This window comes from Triticum dicoccoides, chromosome 4B, assembly GCF_002162155.2.
Source record: "Triticum dicoccoides isolate Atlit2015 ecotype Zavitan chromosome 4B, WEW_v2.0, whole genome shotgun sequence".
In the NCBI taxonomy this organism is placed as follows: Eukaryota; Viridiplantae; Streptophyta; class Magnoliopsida; order Poales; family Poaceae; genus Triticum; species Triticum dicoccoides.
The window spans coordinates 460,798,596-460,818,136 of NC_041387.1; the positions used below are offsets into that span (position 1 = coordinate 460,798,596).

The window sequence follows — 19,541 nt, forward strand, 5'->3', positions numbered from 1 at the left end:
TATATTTGTCAATCTCTAATAAATTTTACCACTTATACTTTTCCTTATGTGATGTCATTACTTACCCTAAGATTAGCATATGATCATTTTTATTTATTTTCCTTTCTTTTTATTGAAACAAAGAAGTAAAGAAACAAAACTCGAACTAAACTTTGTTATATATCTCGCACACAATTACATAGATAGGTAGATCACTAAGCAAGCACTCGAAAACTGATCGAACTAAACTTTTGTTGAACTAAACCAAAGGATAACTAAAGATCGAACTAAAAGAGATAAAGGCAAAGAGAGTGGTGGTGATATGATTCCGGGGCACCTCCCCCAAGCTTGGCACAAGCCAAGCGGAGTGCCCAAACCATGAACTCAAGTCTCCTTTGGTGGTGAAGATGATGATGGTGGTGGTGATGAGGTAGTAGCGAGCTTATCCTCCGGATTCCATGGCAGCGGTTCACCATCTTAAGAGGAAGTGTGAGTCTCACGAGTCCTGCAGCTGGCAGCCAAACTCATACCTTTAAATCTTGCCTCATATTCAAAGACTTGATTTTGGAGATCATAGATTTGGCTTTGCAGAAAGTTGATTTGCTCGTTGAGGGTGAAGACGACATCCTTCATGGACCGGCCATCCACCTTGTGATCACGGGTGAAATCTGTAATCATGAGGTGATTGGCATTGAGTCCGTGCTCCACCATCCCCTTGCACTTGAATACCTCCTACTCCATGGCTTCGAGTCTGGCCTCCACGGTGCCCTTCCCCTTGGGCCCTTGAACATCCTGGATGTGGAGCACCCCCTCATGCATCTCGATGGTCTGAGGGTGCTTCATCACCTCCGGCAAGTAAGGGTTGTTTACCCTTTCGAAGAACTTGTCCTTGCAGGAACTCAGAGCGGCCATGACGATCTAGATTTGCCAGAAAACAGCAAGAAAGAAGAACAGAAAATTTCTCCGCGATACAGTGGTGAATACGTTCGGGGGGTATATAAAGATTTTTTACCTTGGGAAACAAGCAAACGGGAGAAGAACGGAGGCAGGAAGGTTCCCGAGGTGGGCACAACCCACCTAGGTGCGCCCTAGTGTCTTGTGCCCTCCTCGGGTGCCTTCCTCGTTGTTTCTTATTTTCCTAATTTTTTTAATATTCCAAAACTGATAGAAAATATTTTTGCGGATTTTTCGTAGTCCGTTTACTTATTGTATCACGTACCTCCTCTTTTTTCATGATTTTGGAATGTTCCAGAATGTTTCTTTTATGTGTTCCTCCGGGGTTATGGTTTGAATAATATTGCTTTAAACATTAATAGGTGTACCTAAGATATAGTGCTTAATTCTTTGTCCATTGACCACCCTCTGGTTAGTACCTTCGGCATTATTAATCTTAATAGCTCCAGAGCGATAAACCTCTTCTATAATATATGGTCCTTCCCGTTTGGAGAGAAGTTTTCCTCCAAATAATCTAAAACGAGAGTTGTACAAAAGAACATATTCTCCAAGTTTGAATTCCCGCTTTTGGATTCTTTTGTCATGCCATCTTTTAACTTTTTCTTCAAATAATTTTGCATTTTCATAATCTTGGGTTCCCCATTCATCTAATGAGCTAATATCAAATAACCTCTTTTCACCGGCAAGTTTGAAGTCATAGTTGAGTTCTTTAATTACCCAATATGCTTTATGTTCTAACTCAAGAGGCAAATGACAAGCTTTTCCATAAACCATTTTATAGGGAGACATACCCATAGGATTTTTATACGCTATTCTGTAGGCCCAAAGTGCATCATCCAATTTCTTAGACCAATTCTTTTGGGACCTATTAACAGTTTTTTGTAGTACTAGTTTTATTTCTCTATTGCTAAGTTCAACTTGACCACTAGATTGAGGATGATAAGGTGATGCAATTCTATGGTTAACATCATATTTAGGAAGCATTTTACGGAAAGCATCATGAATAAAGTGTGAACCACCATCAGCCATTAAATATCTAGGGACTCCAAACCTTGGGAAAATAACTTCTTTAAGCATTTTAATGGAAGTGTTATGATTAGCAGTACTAGTTGGAATAGCTTCCACCCACTCAGTAACATAATCAACAGCAACCAAAATATGAGTATACCCGTTAGAGGAAGGAAATGGTCCCATGTAATCAAAACCCCAAACATCAAATGGTTCAACAGCAAGTGAATAATTCATAGGCATTTCTTGACACTTACCGATATTACCGATTATTTGACATTCATCACAAGATAAAACAAACTTACGAGCATCCTTGAAAAGAGTAGGCCAATAAAAACCAGATTGCAATACATTGTGAGCAGTTCTATATCCCGCATGATGCCCTCCATAAGCTTCGAAGTGACATTTTCGTACGATTTGTTCATGTTCATGCTCAGGTACACAACGTTTAATAATACCTTCTACTCCTTTATAAAGATGTGGGTCATCCCAAAAGTAATGTCTTAAATTGTAGAAGTATTCTTTCTTTTGTTGGTATGTAAAACTAGGTGGTATGTATTTAGCAACAATGTAATTAGCATAGTCAGCATACCAAGGAGTATTGTGAGAAACATTTGTTGCAGCTAGTTGTTCATCAGGAAAGCTATCATCAATAGGTACTGGGTCATCAAGAATATTCTCTAACCTAGACAAGTTATCAGTTATGGGGTTCTCAGCTCCTTTTCTATCAGTGATATGCAAATCAAATTCTTGTAGCAAGAGAACCCACCTAACGAGTCTAGGTTTAACATCTTTCTTTTCCATAAGATATTTTATAGCCGCGTGATCAGTGTGAACATTACTTTGGAATCAACAATGTAAGATCTGAAATTGTCAAAAGCCGGAAACCTGGGAACCAAACCTCAGGTTGCGTGACCTTTCGTCTCGCGGGGAAGGAGGCCAAGGGCAACTTTATTCCCCTGAATCTCCATGAACCTCTAGATGTGTGGTTTACCGTGCCCATGTCCTCCTCCATCATCTTTGCCACCTGCTGCTCCGTCACCTGCAGCCCGTCGCCCCCTCTTCCATCATCACTCTCGCCTCCGACGTTCTCCTTGGCAGTCGCGGCTGCCCAGCTGTTCCTGTTGTCGTTGCTGTTCTTCGCGCTGATGTTCACCTGCATTTTGTTCCACATCGACGCGCCTCAGAACCGGGTGCACTCAAGCACGGCTAATAGGTACTGATGGATGCTTGTTATGAGTGTCTTACCTTGGAGGACATGCTGGCCATCAGCGGCGCCATGCCGGCCACTCTACCCAGCCGACTCATGATTAGAATCTTGACTTGGAGCTGCAGGAACTTGATGTAGTCGATGATCTCGTCCAGCATCGATGTCGTGTCAGTTTGCACACGGCCATCTCATCAGTAACCACCTCTTCTAACTATTATACCACGGCACACATATTCTACACAAAACGGCTCGATGTCAGCATGATCATATCCGGGCATTGACGGTGTCGTATAATTATGACTACCGGACTTGAAGGGCATGGCAGATCGAGCAAAACAGGGCATCCAATGCGCCCATGTGCCCATTCAATGCACGCCTCATTTGTCTCTCACCCCAGCCATCAGTTTCCTAAATTCTTCAGCTAGCCGAAGAGCCAAGGCTGCGTTCTTCTGTCCAAAGTTTTTCCAGCACGAACAAGTCCCAGGGACTCGACATGTGCGGCATTGCATAACGCCGTGCCCCATGTGCCGCGCACACTTCAACGGCACACATGGTAATCACATCATGGCGTGACCCATGAGATAGACAGGAGAAACGATGCACCCTCGCTCACCAATCTCCATGAACATTTTCCACCTATATATAATTTATTGGTAATATCTAGTATTACCTGATACTGCCTGAAACCCTTCTGGTGACCCCGGAACGCTTTCGGAACCTCTCAGAACTATTCCGAATATTCATGAAATAATTCCACGAATATATCCTCGTGACTCCCATCCTACTAAAACTTAGAAGATCGTGATTTTCTTAAACTTGTGACCCCGTAGGCTCGATAACTCATAGACATGAGCGAAACCATTTGTTCGATGATCGAGTGCGGGACTATGGACGTCCATATCGATCCCTATCAGCACACGAATGATATTCAAGTGAATCTTTGGTTATCATGTGATGTTCCCTTTGCTTCGCGATAATTCACAAAACCCGGGATGCATCGGTATCCTCTTGAGTCATCACCATGTTACACGTTAATACTCCATATTATTACAATTGATTACAGATGATATTATCTCAATTCATAACAAACATGTTTGGGTCGATTCAATGTTATCGTTCTTCCAACATCATAATCTCAATGTTGTTTTAAGACTATCATTACACCTTAACGATATGCTAAGATCCGGAAAACATGATCACTAACAACACTTGAGCTAGTCATAGTGGCGAGACTAGGAACCTTTATTTTATCTGTTTATCATTTCACACATGCATATGAGTTTTCCACTGAATCGCATATTCCAGGATCATAGCAGTTATAGCATGAAATATAAACACTTAATTATAAATATAGAAATATAATAATACAATATTATTGCCTCTAAGGCATATTTCCAATAGTCTCCCACTTAGCCACTATCACTGGGTATACCTTCTTTCGCAAGCCTTCTGATGATTTTGCCACTGTTGTTTAGCGTAGTCGCAGCAAGAAGGCTCTTACTTTTGCTTATAAGTCGAGTACTATAGCCTATGAGGTTGGCACTATTCATGGAATGCTGCCTTAGTATGATACCCTTTGCCAGATCTTCCGTACCTTGTTGGTCCCCAAGATAGGCTCTTTTGATGAGTTTTGGGGGACCACCATTGACTTGTTGATTTATGCTCATGAAGGATATAAAGGGGATGTTCTTAATTTCATGTATGAGGAGATGAAGTCTTGTGTGTATGACAAGAAGTCATGTGTGCTTGCACCATCATTCAGGCTCTCATTGAGATGAAGATCCTTGACAAAGAGCGGCTCATGCGCAAGTTTCCCCTCACTTTGTGCTCTAGTACTGCAACTACAAGCCACGGGTTCATGCAGATCTGCTACCCTTGGTGGGAAAGGAGCCCAGGCCTAAGAAGGCATCTGCTGCTGCTCCGACTATTGAGTTTGGGGTTCCTCCTCATGAGGTGCCACTACAGAGGACCCCGCTGCTTTTTCTTGCTCTATTGCTGCTTCTTCTTTCTCTAGTAAGGAGAAGAACATGTTGTTTCATGGGTTCATCAACTTGTTCAAGATGTGCCGTTCCACCACAAGGCGTCAGGTGGTGGAGACCAACTTCAGAAAGAGTTAGATGAGAGAGTTGAAGGCTTCCAGAGAGCGTGAGTCTGGGGTGCCTGATCCTAGGGGCTGAGGACACTAACAGTGCTACCACGGTCTACACCAACCCTTTTCATGGCTACATTCCAAAGGATGAAGATGATGGCGCCGCCAGTGCCCCTACTCACGTTTTGGGCGTTTCGTTAGCATCGCCTTCTTCCCTTTTTGGTGTCTCGATGCCAAATGGGGGGAGTGTTCTATTAGGATTCGCCGTGTGCTTGGAGAAATTAAAAGCCCTTGCTTGTTCTTTGATCTTTTCTATGGACTTGTAATACTTTTGTTTGTCGTTTTTCATACTTGGTACTTCGGCTGTGAGCTACTTGTTTATGCGTGTGTGAGTCGTCATTGTCTCTTTGCTTGGTTTGCTCTTCACACTCGTTCTTTCTCTCACAACACCCCTAGTTTGTGATCCCTAACACCATGACTCATATTCTTCTTGATCACAATCTAGCTTATGCATCATGCTTATATAGTTCGCATTTGTTCGGTTGCACTCGGTTATTGACGTAGGGGGGCGTCTTGATGTTGTGATACAGCTTCATAGCATATTTTAAAATATGCACACATCAAGGGGGAGCCTCCTATATCAATAGTGGTCGCAAGGCTTCCCATCGATGCAAAAGGGAAGATGACAGTGTTCTTCGGGGACTCAGAAAGTTTTTTGGTTTTCTTTTTGAGTCCTAGGAACATCTGTACTACTAAGAGGGGTTGTTATGGTGTCGGGGTTGGGGAACTCAAATCTCTTCTATCCTTTTTCTCCCATCCAGTTCAGGCTTTGTCGGAAGAAGTTTTCTTTGTTGTGTGCACCCACCCAGAGGATCTCCGGGTGCCCGAGTGCCCAGGCCTCCTCGCCAGCACCTCGCCTCCTCCTCTGTCCACTCCGGGTGCCCGGGGTTTGGGACCCTCGAGTGTCCGGGCCTCCTCGCCTCACCTTGCCTCCTCTTAGCCCAGTCCGGGTGCCCGGGGTTCAAGTAGTGTGGCTCCGAGGCAAAATGCGTCTCTTCCTTCCTTGGGCAACAACTTCCTAATGGTGATACCTCTGGTGTTTCATGGCTTTATGCAAAGCAAAATCTAAAGTGGAGAAACCTAAGTATAACCCCGGGGTAAGCCTCTTTTGGTTGATGAATTTTTCAAAATATAAACAAAAAGATAAAATTAGAAGAAATACAAGCTCAAGGCAAACACATGGCCTAACTTGGTTGGTTCGCTCGAATGAGTTAGTGCAAATTGTTGTTTTAATGTTTGAATCGAGCTACCGTAGGTACCCGAAATGAGTTAGTGCAATTTTTTTAAGAGAACCATTTTTTAAATGAAGTGTTTTTTTTTTAAATCTCAAACATATTTTGGGAAGTGCAAACATTTTTTGAGTTTGTGAAGAAACTTTTTAAAATATTTTTGAAAAATCAGACCAATTTTTTAAGCCACGAACATCGTTTGGAATTCTTGAATTTTTTTGAGTTTGTGAACAAAATTTGAAAAACAGGAAATATTTTTTGAAGCCGTGAACATTTTTTTAAATTTGAACAAATTTTAAAAAAGGGAACAAATTTTGAAACCATGAATAAATTTCGAACATACTTTGAGAAGGAAACATTTTTTGAAATTCCTAATAATCTTTAAAATGTGAATAGTTTTTTAAAAGCAAACATTTTTTCTGAGTTTGTGCACAAATTTTGGAAACAGAAAAAATAGAAATTTATATTTTTGAAATTTAAGAACATTTTTTTAAAATAAATATAAACTTGAAAAGGAAAAAGGGAAACAAGTTGGCCGGCCGATTTACCTGGTCGCTCGTTGTGCTCTGTGCTGTGACAATCGGCCGCAGAGAGCGTCAAATAGGAATGCGGCGATCTATAGACGCGCCCAGAATTATCTAGTTTATGATAGACCTGAGTAGCAGGGTCCAGAGCGAATGGTGGAAGCATTCCCCGCCCAGCTACACGATTCTTGCTTCTACCTGTACGCGCTCGAACAAACAAGAACTCTCAAGAACCCCATATCCATTGCACGACTGCCCCACTATAAATTCTCACCGCCTGCATTGGCAGCGTCCCAAGACCGGCAGAGGAAAACCATCGAAAGCTTCTTTGATCGCGCAAACCATTCGCTCTCACGCACCACTCTCACTGAACCAAAAATTCAACAGCAGCTTATCGCCAGCCCGCCGACGATGTCGCTGATCCGCCGTGGCGACGTGTTCGACCCCTTCTCCCTCGACCTCTGGGAGCCCTTCGACGGCTTCCCCTTCGACTCCGGCAGCGGCAGCATCTTCCCGCGCACCACCAGCTCCGAGGCCGCGGCGTTCGCCGGCGCGCGCATCGACTGGAAGGAGACGCCCGAGGCGCACGTGTTCAAGGCGGACGTCCCGGGGCTGAGGAAGGAGGAGGTGAAGGTGGAGGTGGACGACGGCAACGTGCTGCAGATCAGCGGCGAGCGAAACAAGGAGCAGGAGGAGAAGACCGACACCTGGCACCGCGTGGAGCGCAGCAGCGGCAAGTTCCTGCGCAGGTTCAGGCTCCCGGAGAACGTGAAGGCGGAGGAGATCAAGGCGGCCATGGAGAACGGCGTGCTCACCGTCACGGTGCCCAAAGCGGAGGCCAAGAAGCCCGACGTCAAGCCCGTCCAGATCACTGGCTAGAGAGCGTTGGGCGTGTGGCTGCTTCTGCTCAGATGAGGAGGATGCGGGAATAATAGTGCCTCTGGTGGTGAGAGTCCCAATAAAACAAGCTTTGGATATGCGGGTGTTGGGTTTGAGTCTCGTCCTAGTGTTGCGTCGAATGCTGGGTTCAGTTTGGTCTTTGGTGTACCGTTGTTACCGTTGTTGATGGTTTGTGTGTGAGCCGTGCGCGCAATATGAGTTTCGTGTTTGCGCATGGCTCGAAGGTGTAGTGTTTGTTGTATTTGAGCAGAGTCAGAGGAGCAGCATTCTCCATGTCTATTACTCTGTTCCAACTCGTTTCCTCTTCAGTTCTTTTATACGTTGGCCGCTCTACTTCTACATAGACTTCATGCTCTCTACCTAGCAATAAAATGATACTCCCTCGGATCCAAAATAACTAAAGCCCTGTTCGGATACTCTCCGCTCCGCCACAGCAGCTCCCGGAGTGGACGGAGCACCAGCGGCTCAGACCGCGCGAGCGGAGTTAGCAGACGGGAAAGACTACGCCCCCGGCTGCTGTTGACCATGCGACTACCGCTGTTGTGACAGATAACATTCAGTCTTCTGATCTTACTAGTCAGGCAATGGATGTGGTAACAGCCCTGACCAATGTTGAGGTTCCTGTGCGTGGGGCTGTGGCTGAGGCGTCTGACAAGTCTGATTCTGAGAGGGCGGCCAAGTGGGTGCGCAGGAAGGAAAGGATGCTCTGTTACCGGTGTGGTGAGAAGGGCCATTTTATTGCAGACTGCGTGGCAGAGCTGTGTGACTCGTGTGGCAAGCCAGCACATACTTCGGGAGAGTGCCCACTTTTGCGTGACCAGGCTCCTGCTCTGACTATTATGGACTATATTGTGCGGAGCTGTTGTTTTTTGAGTCCCCGGTGGCGAGGGAGATTCCAGAGGAGACACAGTGCTTGACTACCGGGATTGTCAAAGCAACCCAGGGCAAGGTGACTGAGGCTCAGATTATCCGGAGGCTTCAGGAGTTGGCACCGGGTGACTTCCAGTGGGAGCTCGTCAGCCTCGAAGCTAATGTCTTCAAGGTGAATTTCCCTTCTGTGGAGGATCTGCAGAAACTGTTGTGCTTTGGCTTGTCTAGAGTTCCTGGTACTAAGTGTATTTTGGAGTTTCACGAGTGGACGAAGGTGGAACCTAAAGGAAAGCCGCTTACGCAGGTCTGGTTGAGGTTTTCTGGGGCCCCATCTAAGCCTTTACAGGATGTTCGAGTTGTGGCCAGTATGGGTATCATGGTTGGGAAAACGGAGAGAGTGGATATGGCTTTCACTCGTGCTCATGGAGTTGCTCGGATCTTGGTGAGTGTTCTGAATGTTGATTTCGTGCCTGATGTGGTCCACTGGACATATAGGGGAGAGGTTTTCCCGCTCGATATAGAGTTTGAGGACACTGAGATGTTTTCTGAGGAGGTTAATGGGGATGATGTTGATATGCACGAGAGTGACGGCGGTGCAGGAGCCAAGGGGGCACCGGCCGAGTCCGCTCGAGAAGGGTCGACCGGGTCTCGCCCAGATGCTCAGTTGCCTGGGGAGGGGACCGGAGTTGAGCCGGCACCCACACCATCGGTGCCTAAGACGTCGTTGCAATTCGGGTCTTTTGAGCCTGCTTCTGCGCCTCCCAGACTTTGGAGTGATCGGGTGGAGACTGATGATGTGTTTGAGCACACGCTTCCTTCGTTGGACTTTGAGGGGGCTGCAGCTCGGGAAGTGGAGCCGGAGGTCGCTTCTATTTCCCTTGCTTCACCGGTTGTCGTGGCTCCGGTGATGTCGTCTTCGTTCGAGGCGGACCTTGGGGGAGGGGGGTCAGGGCAGGTGGCCTTGACCTCTCACCCACTGTACCGACGCCAGTGACGCCGGTTGCGTCGGGGTCGCCCAACGCTGGGAGTGGGAGCCCGAGGCAGGCGACCTCGACTCTCCCTCCTCAGGGCCTGGTGGTGGCTTCTGCGTCTCCCGAGGCGCTGGGAGAGGGGGGTTGGGGCAGGTGGCCCTAGATCTCCCTTCCTCGCCTGCGGTCAGGAGGACCGCGCCTCCTGCGACTTCGGCGCCTCACTCTGAGCCGGTGGGTGGGGCAGGAGGAGGGAGCGGGCAGGTGGCCCCAGCTGTCCCGTCTCTTGTCCTACCCGCGGGGCACTTGTCCGAGGGCCTTGGGAGCCCGCAGCCGCCTCCTCTGTTCACTAGAGAGGAGGTTGTTGCCTTTGGCGGGATCCCGGACCCGGTCTCGACTGGGAGACGGATGAGTGCTCGCGTTCAGGACCTTCCGGAGGTGGATGATATGCAGCAGCGGTGCGCTATGAGGGCGACCAAGCTTCACGATGCTGCGATATCTTCTGGTATGTCCGTCACCATATCTAATTCTTTATTGCATTTTTCTCCTGAGGACATCATTCATAATGCAAACCAATTAGGAGTTTCACTTGGTGCTACTGATAATGAGATCTTCAATTCGGTGAATGATATGTTAGATTTGGAGGCAGAGCGTGCCCTAGAGACTATTCGTAATCTGGCAGCGGTTAAACCCATGAATGATGACGAGATTGATGCGTTAGGGGTTAGAGTGCTAGATAATCTATGTGCGGATCTAGCACCTTCTAATCAGGAGTCTGAGGACGATGATGTGCCTTTAGATGTTCCACCTGTTAGTTCCGGTTAGCCCGGTTATGAGGACCGGGCGACAGAGCCCACTAAGCCAAAGCGTAAGTGGAAACGGAAGATTTATCCCGACTCTGCAGTTCGTAGGAGTGCTAGGATACGGACTACTAAAAAATTCCATGACGAATTATGAAAGGAATCTTTTGGAATAGCAGAGGTCTGAAAGACTTGGCTAAAAGAAGGTTTCTTGCTGAGGCCTCTCTGGAACATCGGTTAGATTTTATTGCTCTATCGGAAACGGGTGGAGATAATTTTGCGCCGCAGTTTCTATCCTCTCTTGTGGGTGTTATTGATTTCGATTGGTATTGCCTCCCTCCGCGAGGAAGATCGGGAGGTATCTTACTGGGTGTGAGATGCGACTCCCTTGAAGTCCGGAGTGTAGTAATGGGAGACTTCGCGGTAAAGTTTCGAGTTAGGTCTAAAGTTGATGGGTTCAACTGGGCTTTGGTGGCGGTTTATGGTGCCGCACAGCCCGAGCGTAAACCGGAGTTTCTGGCGGACCTTGTTCGGATCTGTGGGTCCGAGCAGCTTCCAATTTTGGTCGGGGGTGACTTCAATATCATTAGGAGGAGAGAGGAGAAAAATAATGATAATTTTGACGGCAGGTGGTCGTTTATGTTCAATACCATTATTGAAAGCTTGGATCTGAGGGAGATAGAGCTTTCTGGTAGAAAGTTTACCTGGGCTAACGCTCTGCCAAATCCGACATATGAAAATCTTGATCGAGTTCTCGCGAGCGTGGTGTGGGAACAAAAATTCCCTCTTGTCACGGTGCAAGCTCTCGCGCGGGGAATTTCCGATCACACACCATTGTTCGTCGACTCAGGGGAGCCAAAACATTTGGGGAACAAAAACACCTTCTCATTTAAGATGGCCTGGTTCGAACGCGAGGGGTTCTTAGACCTCATAGCCAGGGAATGGGCTAAGGGTGTAGGAGGAAGGACGGCGGTCGAGCATTGGCAGAATAAGATTAGGCATTTGAGAAGTTTCTTACGGGGTTGGGCTAAGCACCTTAGTGGGGTGTATAAGATCGAGAAGGATAGGCTCCTTTCTCTTGTACAGGCCCTGGACATAAAAGCCGGATCCACGATTTTGCTGCCTCCTGAGATCCAGGTCAAAAATGAGACGGAGAAGAGGCTGAAAGAACTTCTCCGCGAAGAAGAATTGAAGTGGGCTTTGCAAGCTAAGGTCCGCAAAGTGGTCCAAGGGGACGCGAATACTCAATTCTTTCACCTCATTGCTAATGGTAAGCACAGAAAGAAGCGGATCTTTCAGCTTGAACGGGATGAGGGTACGATTTTAGGTCAGGATAATCTCAAAACCTATATTACCGAGTATTATAGACAGTTATTTGGACCTCCGGAGGATAATCGTGTGTCCCTCGATGAGTCCAGGACTGAGGATGTGCCTCAGTTGTCTGCTGCTGATAATGATATCCTGGTTGCCCCGTTCTCAGAAAAGGAGGTGTTTGATGCTATTGCACAAATGAAAAACAATAAGGCTCCCGGACCGGATGGGTTCCCGGCCGAGTTCTATAAAAAGTGCTGGCACATTATTAAGGGGGATTTACTACCTATGTTTCATGATCTATTCTCTGGACAGCTTCAATTATTTCACTTGAATTTTGGAACTATCACATTGCTCCCTAAGAAAACGAATGTTGTGAGAATTGAGCAGTTCAGGCCGATCTGCCTTCTCAATGTTAGTTTCAAAATCTTCACCAAGGTCGGGACCAATAGGCTCACACAGATTGCGCATTCTGTGGTGCAACAATCTCAAACTGCTTTCATGCCGGACAGGAACATCCTTGAAGGGGTGGTTGTTCTTCATGAAACGCTCCATGAAATCCATTCCAAAAAATTAGATGGAGTAATTTTTAAGGTGGATTTCGAAAAAGCGTACGATAAGGTCAAGTGGCCATTCCTCCAACAGGCTTTGCGTATGAAAGGTTTTGATGAAGCCTGGCGCCGACAGGTCGAATCCTTTACGCAAAAAGGGAGTGTGGGAATTAAAGTGAATGACGGTATAGGTCATTACTTCCAGACACATAAAGGCCTCAGACAAGGAGATCCGATGTCCCCTATCTTGTTTAACATTATGGTGGATATGTTAGCAATTTTGATAGGAAGGGCTAAGGAGAATGGTCAAGTAGGTGGTTTGGTACCTCATCTCGTTGATGGAGGTGTTTTCATCCTTCAGTACGCAGATGATACAATCATCTTTATGGAGCATGACTTGGCCAAGGCGAGAAATATGAAGCTGGTGTTATGCCTTTTTGAACAATTGACCGGGTTAAAGATTAACTTTCATAAGAGCGAGTTGTTCTGCTTTGATAGAGCCAAAGACGACCAGGAGTCTTATAGGCAATTGTTTGGGTGCGAGTTGGGGAGTCTACCTTTCTCGTACCTTGGTATTCCGATACACCATCATAGGCTGACAAACAGAGAATGGAAGTGCATCGAGGATCGTTTTGAAAAAAAACTGAGCTGCTGGAAGGGTAAGCTCATGTCATACGGAGGCCGTTTGATTTTGATTAATTCGGTGCTCACGAGTATGCCTATGTTCCTCTTATCATTTTTTTAGGTCCCAGTTGGTGTTAGGAAAAGACTGGACTTCTATCGGTCATGCTTCTTTTGGCAGGGTAATGATCTTAAAAGAAAATACCGGCTTGCTAAATGGGACATTATCTGTCGACCGAAAGACCAAGGAGGTCTTGGTATTGAAAATCTTGAAGTTAAGAATAGATGCCTTCTTAGTAAGTGGTTGTGGAAGCTTTCTTCCGGAACTGAGGCCATGTGGGCGCAGATCCTCCGCAGCAAGTACCTCCAGACTAAAACATTGTCCCAGGTCACCGTCAGGCCGACTGATTCGCCTTTCTGGAAAGGACTAATGAAAGTCAAACAATCAATGTTCAATAGGACGAGATTTGTTATTGGAAACGGTGCAAGTACACGTTTCTGGAAGGATACTTGGCTTGGCGACTCACCTTTAGCCATTCAATATCCGTCTTTATATCGGATTGCTCAACGACATGATGTTTTTGTGACAACGGTGTTTCAATCTATCCCCCTTAATATTCAGTTTAGGCGGTCGCTAGCGGGCAATCATTGGGAAGAATGGCTCCATCTAGTTAGGAGACTGATGGAGGTTCAACTTTCTCACCAACCCGATGGATTACGCTGGAAGTTGACTAGTTCTGGAGTATTTACAGTTAAATCAATGTATATTGATGTTATTAATTCGAACTCCATTCCAACGTCCAAGTATGTTTGGGCTGTCAAAGTTCCTTTAAAAATTAAAGTGTTTATGTGGTTTGTTCATAAACAAGTTATTTTAACAAAGGACAACTTGATAAAGCGTAATTGGACAGGACCTACTAGGTGTAGTTTCTGTGATCGGGATGAGACGATTAAGCATTTATTCTTTGATTGCCCGTTGGCCAAAGTTCTTTGGCGGACGGTCCATATTGCTTTTAATATTACTCCACCCACTTGTGTCAATGTTTTATTTGGGACATGGCTTAATGGGGTTGAGCCTGACTTAGCAAGACATATTAGGGTTGGAGTTTGCGCTTTGTTGTGGACTATCTGGAATTGCAGAAATGATTTGGTTTTTAACAGAACATCACGGATTCATTTTTTGCAGATTATTTTCCGAGCTACGGCAGTGATCCGTTCGTGGTCGTTACTCACTCCAATGGAGGTCAGGGAGCATTTGGTTACTGGATCTATCCGTTGGGAGATGGTAGCTTGGGATATCTTCAACCGGTTTGGATGGCAGTCATGTAATAGGATAGGCAATTAGTTTACCTATCTATTTTTAGCCAGCCGGTTGTGGCATCTTTTCTTGGCTAGTTTGTGTATCTAGCTTTTTAAGCTTTGTGTGAGCTGCCTTTTTCTTTTATCAGCTGGAGACTTTGGAACCTTGTTCGCACTTTCTGCTATTTGGTTAATAAGATGGCTGTATGCATCGCTCTGATGCAGAGGCCGGGGCGCCCCCCCCCCCCCTCCCCCTTTCGAAAAAAAAGGAGACGGGAAAGACCCTGGCTGAGTATTTTATGTACAACGAACGGCGTACTTTAATAATTTATGATGATCTCCCCAAACAGGCACAAGCTTATCGCCAAACATCCCTTCTATTAAGAAGATCTCCTAGCCGTGAGGTTTATCCAGAGGATGTTTTTTATTGAAAGAGCCACTAAATTAAATTCTCTTTTAGGCGAAGGAAGTATGACCGCTTTTACCAATAGTTGAGACTCAATCTGAAGACGTTTCCGCCTATATTCCTACTAATCTAATCTCCATTAGAATCAGAGGGAGTATCAAATGATACCTAAGCTTTGCGTCTTCCCGAAAATAGACTTCACTATGCTACGAAATGTAAGCTTGTTAGCGAGTTCCTGCTCAATGTCTGGCTGTGTTTTCCTCACTAGAGTTGTTTCAAAGAAGTTTCGTTCCAAGCAATCGTTTTCGTATCTGGTTCCATTTGGTTGTAGCTTGTAGCTTCGTTGTTTTTCTAGTGGTGAGAGGCTTACAAGGGTGGGATCGCTAGGTGATTGTTCAAACCTATATTGCATAGAACAATGTCCGTGCATTGCGATGAGATATAAATATTCTAATATGATTTACCTGCTCATAATATATAACTGTATAAATAAATGTTCGTCAAATTTTGTTTCTAATTTACCTTATATTATGATCAGAAATGAATTACCTGCCCATAGTATGCGATTGTGTAAATAAATATTTATCAAATTCTGACAGTTATTTACCTCTTATTTTGATTAAAAATTTGGTAAGTAAATTAAAATGAAATTGGTTCAAAAGATAAGTAAATTAAGGTGATTGATTATTATACGTGGAAGATTGAACGAAGGGGTGGTGCGAAGAAAGGTGAAACGGAAACTTTACATTCTTTTTAAGTACTCCCTCCGTCCGAAAATACTTGTCATCAAAATAGACAAAGAAGAATATATCTAGAACTAAAATACATCTAGATACATCCTCTTTTATTCATTTTAATGACAAGTATTTCCGGACGGAGGGAGTTAGTAGAGATTGCAAATATCGTAGGATCATATTTGTACAAAATTGTGTACTGATCTATTTTCACATGTGATTGTCCAAACCTATATTGCATTGTCTATCACATGATCGAATTTGTACCAAAGTTGTGAACTGCTCAGATTGTTCGGTTCCTTGTGGTGAAACCAGTTCATTAGGGTTCAATTTCTAGATTTGCATTAATGCTCGCTTTTCTAAGAATAGAGTGTGTGTGCTACTACGCTAAAAAAGAATTTGCACTAAAATTACTAGATCACGCTCATAGGAATGCTTCAGTGGGGTCAGAATCAAATGGTAATTTATGAAACAAAAATGTACTTTGAAAAATTTAAACCCTTTGAATCAAACATGCCTAGTGTACAACTTTGCCACTTTGGGCTCCTATTTTTCTTCCCTCATGAACTTCGCCTAGAAGTGTGTTGTATTTTCACCACGCAAAACACGCTAAGATAGGCCAACGCTTGTCAATAGTTACGCTATGAGCACTAATGATCAAGGTTTATCAAGATTTACAATATTATTTATTTATTTATTATTTTAATGGCGATCCTCCTGAGTCGCCCCGGCAGGCGACGTGAGGGAACCCTAGCCGCCACCGGGCGCCCCTCCTCCCGCTCCTCCCCTCCCCTGTCGCCGCCAGAGGGCGTGACCGGGCGAAGCCCAACCGACACCTGCGGCACCAGGGCTCTCCGCCCCCTCGTGCGTGGATCTGGTGCGGGCCGGGATCGATGGGCCAAGGCGTCGCGACGTGGAGGGTCACGGCGGCGCGATCTGCTCTGCTTCCTAGCGGCTTCGTCTTGAGGCGGGTGATGCGGCTACCCTCTGGTGGTGGGGCATGTCGGGTATTGGCAGCGGCGGCGATCTGGCCCAGATCCGTGGTCCCAAGGCACCAGGCGGCACGGGTTATGGACGGTGACGGCTGGTGCTATCTTCTGGGTAGTGGTGGCCGGCGGCGATGGTGGACGGGGGTTGTAGTGGCGGTCCAGCGGTTGCGTGCGTCTCCATGGCGAGGCACCGCGCGGTTCCAATCAGCTACAACGTCGGGATGGCGTGACTGACGGTGAAAATCGCGTCGACTTCGGTCTTGATGGACGATGGCAGTGTCTTTGACGTTGTTTCCTTGTTGAGGCATCATCGGTGCAGGCTGCGTCATCTCGCTCGGCCTGCTCCGGGGGAAACCCTAAATCTGGGTCTCCCGAATCGGACGTTGATGGTACATTGTGTCATTCTCCCCCCAGGGGTTTTGAAGCGGGTGCTGACTAGAGGGGCCCAGAGGTGGAGCGGTGTTACATCTTCCGCATCGACAACGATGGATCTCGTGGTGCGGCGTAGTGGAGTCTCGACGTCGGATGCGTGTAGATGGACTCGCGCAGAAGGATGGCATTGTCTGGCGTCGTGGTGGCGTCGACGACAGAGACGACTGGCAAGGTCGATGCATTGATCCCTCCTAAAGCTGAGACAACGAAAGATGGCAGCGGCGGATCCTAGAGAGTGTGCATGCGGTACGCGCTGAGCGTCTGCTACAACCGATTGGTGCTCTCAACTCGCCGACGGGCGGTTTGGGAAGGTCACCTGATTAGATCGTGTGCTTTGGCACGAGGTTGGGCACTTTATCAACCTTATTGGTATAGCCAAAAGAGGTCGTCAAATAGGCAGCTTTGGGTTGATCGTCAAATAGGCGGCTTTCGGTCAATCCATGTGTTTGTTTTATTAAACTACGTCAAATAATTTAATAAAAATAGTTTTTTATTAAACTCTGTTGAATAATTTAATAAAAATAGTTGTGTGCATCCTTGAATGCAAAGGTCAAATGTTTCAACCTCTTCAAAAAAATTATTTTAATTTTTTGAAATGAAAGGCAATTTTTTTGTCTCATTCATTAATTAAAAAGAGAGTACCCAGTTAATTAAATTTTTTTCTCGAATATGCACGAGTGTGCATATCATATATTAAAGAAGAAGGACAAAAGAATGCCTCCACCATAATACAATGTTCAATTACAGTACGCTACTCCTCACGTCTATCAGCTACAGCCCGTGAGGAGTAGAGGTTCGGATCCTTCTCGGTATACTGCTGTAGATCAAAGGTGCAATTTCCTGCCCCCTCTGCCCATGCAACCATCGATCTTCCCAGAAAAGTGTTGTGCGTCCATCATTAGCAGTGCTCGCAGTGGCTGCCTGGTAGATTTGCATGGACTCCTTAGGGACTTTAATGTTGAACTCATTCCATGGTCTGGTCACATCCGTTCTTTTGAGCCAGGGCCATCTAGACTGCATGGCCACGTTCATCCATCTCAAGTTAGGCAGGCCTAAGCCTCCTGCCCATTTGGGAGCACAAACAGCGTCCCAAGCCACAGCACAGTTTCCACCCTGCGCTTCCAATCGTCTGCACCAGAGGAAGCCTCGACATATCTTGATCATAGCTTCAATCGTTTTCATGGGTAGGTCCATTGCCATCATCGCATGAATTGGCATGGCACATAGGACCGAATGCACCAAGGTCAAACTACCACTCTTCGGCATCAGGGCAGCTTTCCACGAGGGCAACTTGTTCGCCATTTGATCCACAAGATATTGCAACTGGGGCGCGGTCTGCTTCCGCAAGGACAAAGGCAGGCCAAGGTACTTGATAGGGAATGACCCCACAGGGCATCCAAGCTGACTGCAAACCAAGTTGACTTCCTCCTCCGTGCAGCGTATTGGCAAGCCCGCCGACTTGTTCATGTTGATCTTGAGGCCTGACGCTTCTCCAAACAGCTGAAAAATGCACCGACAGATAGCAAGATCCATAGGGATAGGCTTCACAAACAAGGCCACATCATCCGCAAAGATGGAAAGCCTCTTCCTTAGGCCTACCTGCGCCAAGGGCGCAAGGAATCCTCTACTGGCAGCAAACTCAAACAAGCGCTGAAGCGACTCCATAGTCAGAATGAATAGCATTGGTGAGATGGGGTCACCTTGTCGTAGCCCCTTGCAGTTGAGGATAGTGTCACCAGGTTCACCATTAACCATGACCTTGGTGGACGAGGTCGCAAGTATGCCGCAAATCCATGATCTCCACCGTGGTCCAAAACCCATTTGTTGTAGTAACTCCAGGAGAAAAGGCCACCTCACCGAGTCGAAGGCTTTTGAGATATCAAGCTTAAGCAAAATCGCTGGCCTTCCCAAGGCGTTGAGGCGTCTGGCCATGCATTGCACTAGCATGAAGTTGTCATGCAGCGATCGACCCTTCACAAATGCGCTCTGATGATTGCCTACGAGTCTCGGCAAGTCCACCACTAGTCTGCACGCGAGCACTTTCTCAAAGATTTTGATCGCACCATGCACAAGATTTGTGGGGCGGAAGTCCCCCACATCCAAGGCCCCCTCTTTCTTCGGCAGGAGAGTAACAAGAGACTTGTTTATTGCTGCCATTCCCCTCATGTCACCATTGTAGAAGCAGTGCATGGCTGCCATGAAGTCCTCTTTGATGATATGCCAACACATTGCATAGAACCTGCCTGTGAATCTGTCCGGCCCCGGAGCTTTATCCGGGGGCATGGATTTGATCACCCTCTCGACCTCATCTTCTATGAACGGCCCCAATTAATTAATGGAAACCAGACGAAAATCGTCACAATGTTTTTTTTTTGAAACGAAGGCAAAAGCTTTGCCTCATCCATTAAATAAGAGAGAAAAGAGTTTGTTACAAGTCACCCAATTACACGGCATGCGGATTATTCTCGCAAAATTAAAGGCCCTAGCTTTTTTGCACCGGCGACGATCCAAAGGTTGGCCTCAGTAGAGATGGAGAAGAGCAAGATTGTCGGTGGAGCACTCTTATGTTTGAAAACTCTTGCGTTACGCTCGTTCCAAATTGTCCAT

The 19,541-nt window shown here is 46.2% G+C and overlaps 1 protein-coding gene across 1 annotated transcript; it reads left to right on the forward strand.

The window, feature by feature from the left end:
- Nucleotides 1–7,356: 7,356 nt before the first annotated feature.
- On the forward strand, nucleotides 7,357–8,167 carry LOC119290873 (17.4 kDa class I heat shock protein-like). The gene has a single exon (XM_037569539.1). The coding sequence runs from the start codon at nucleotides 7,465–7,467 to the stop codon at nucleotides 7,930–7,932; it is 468 nt and encodes a 155-aa protein (XP_037425436.1). The 5' UTR covers nucleotides 7,357–7,464; the 3' UTR covers nucleotides 7,933–8,167.
- The last annotated feature ends 11,374 nt before the right edge of the window (nucleotides 8,168–19,541 follow it).

Bases quoted from the DNA above. Each gene is read 5' to 3' on its own strand.
- LOC119290873 (XM_037569539.1), top strand. From the start codon at position 7,465: ATGTCGCTGATCCGCCGTGGCGACGTGTTCGACCCCTTCTCCCTCGAC.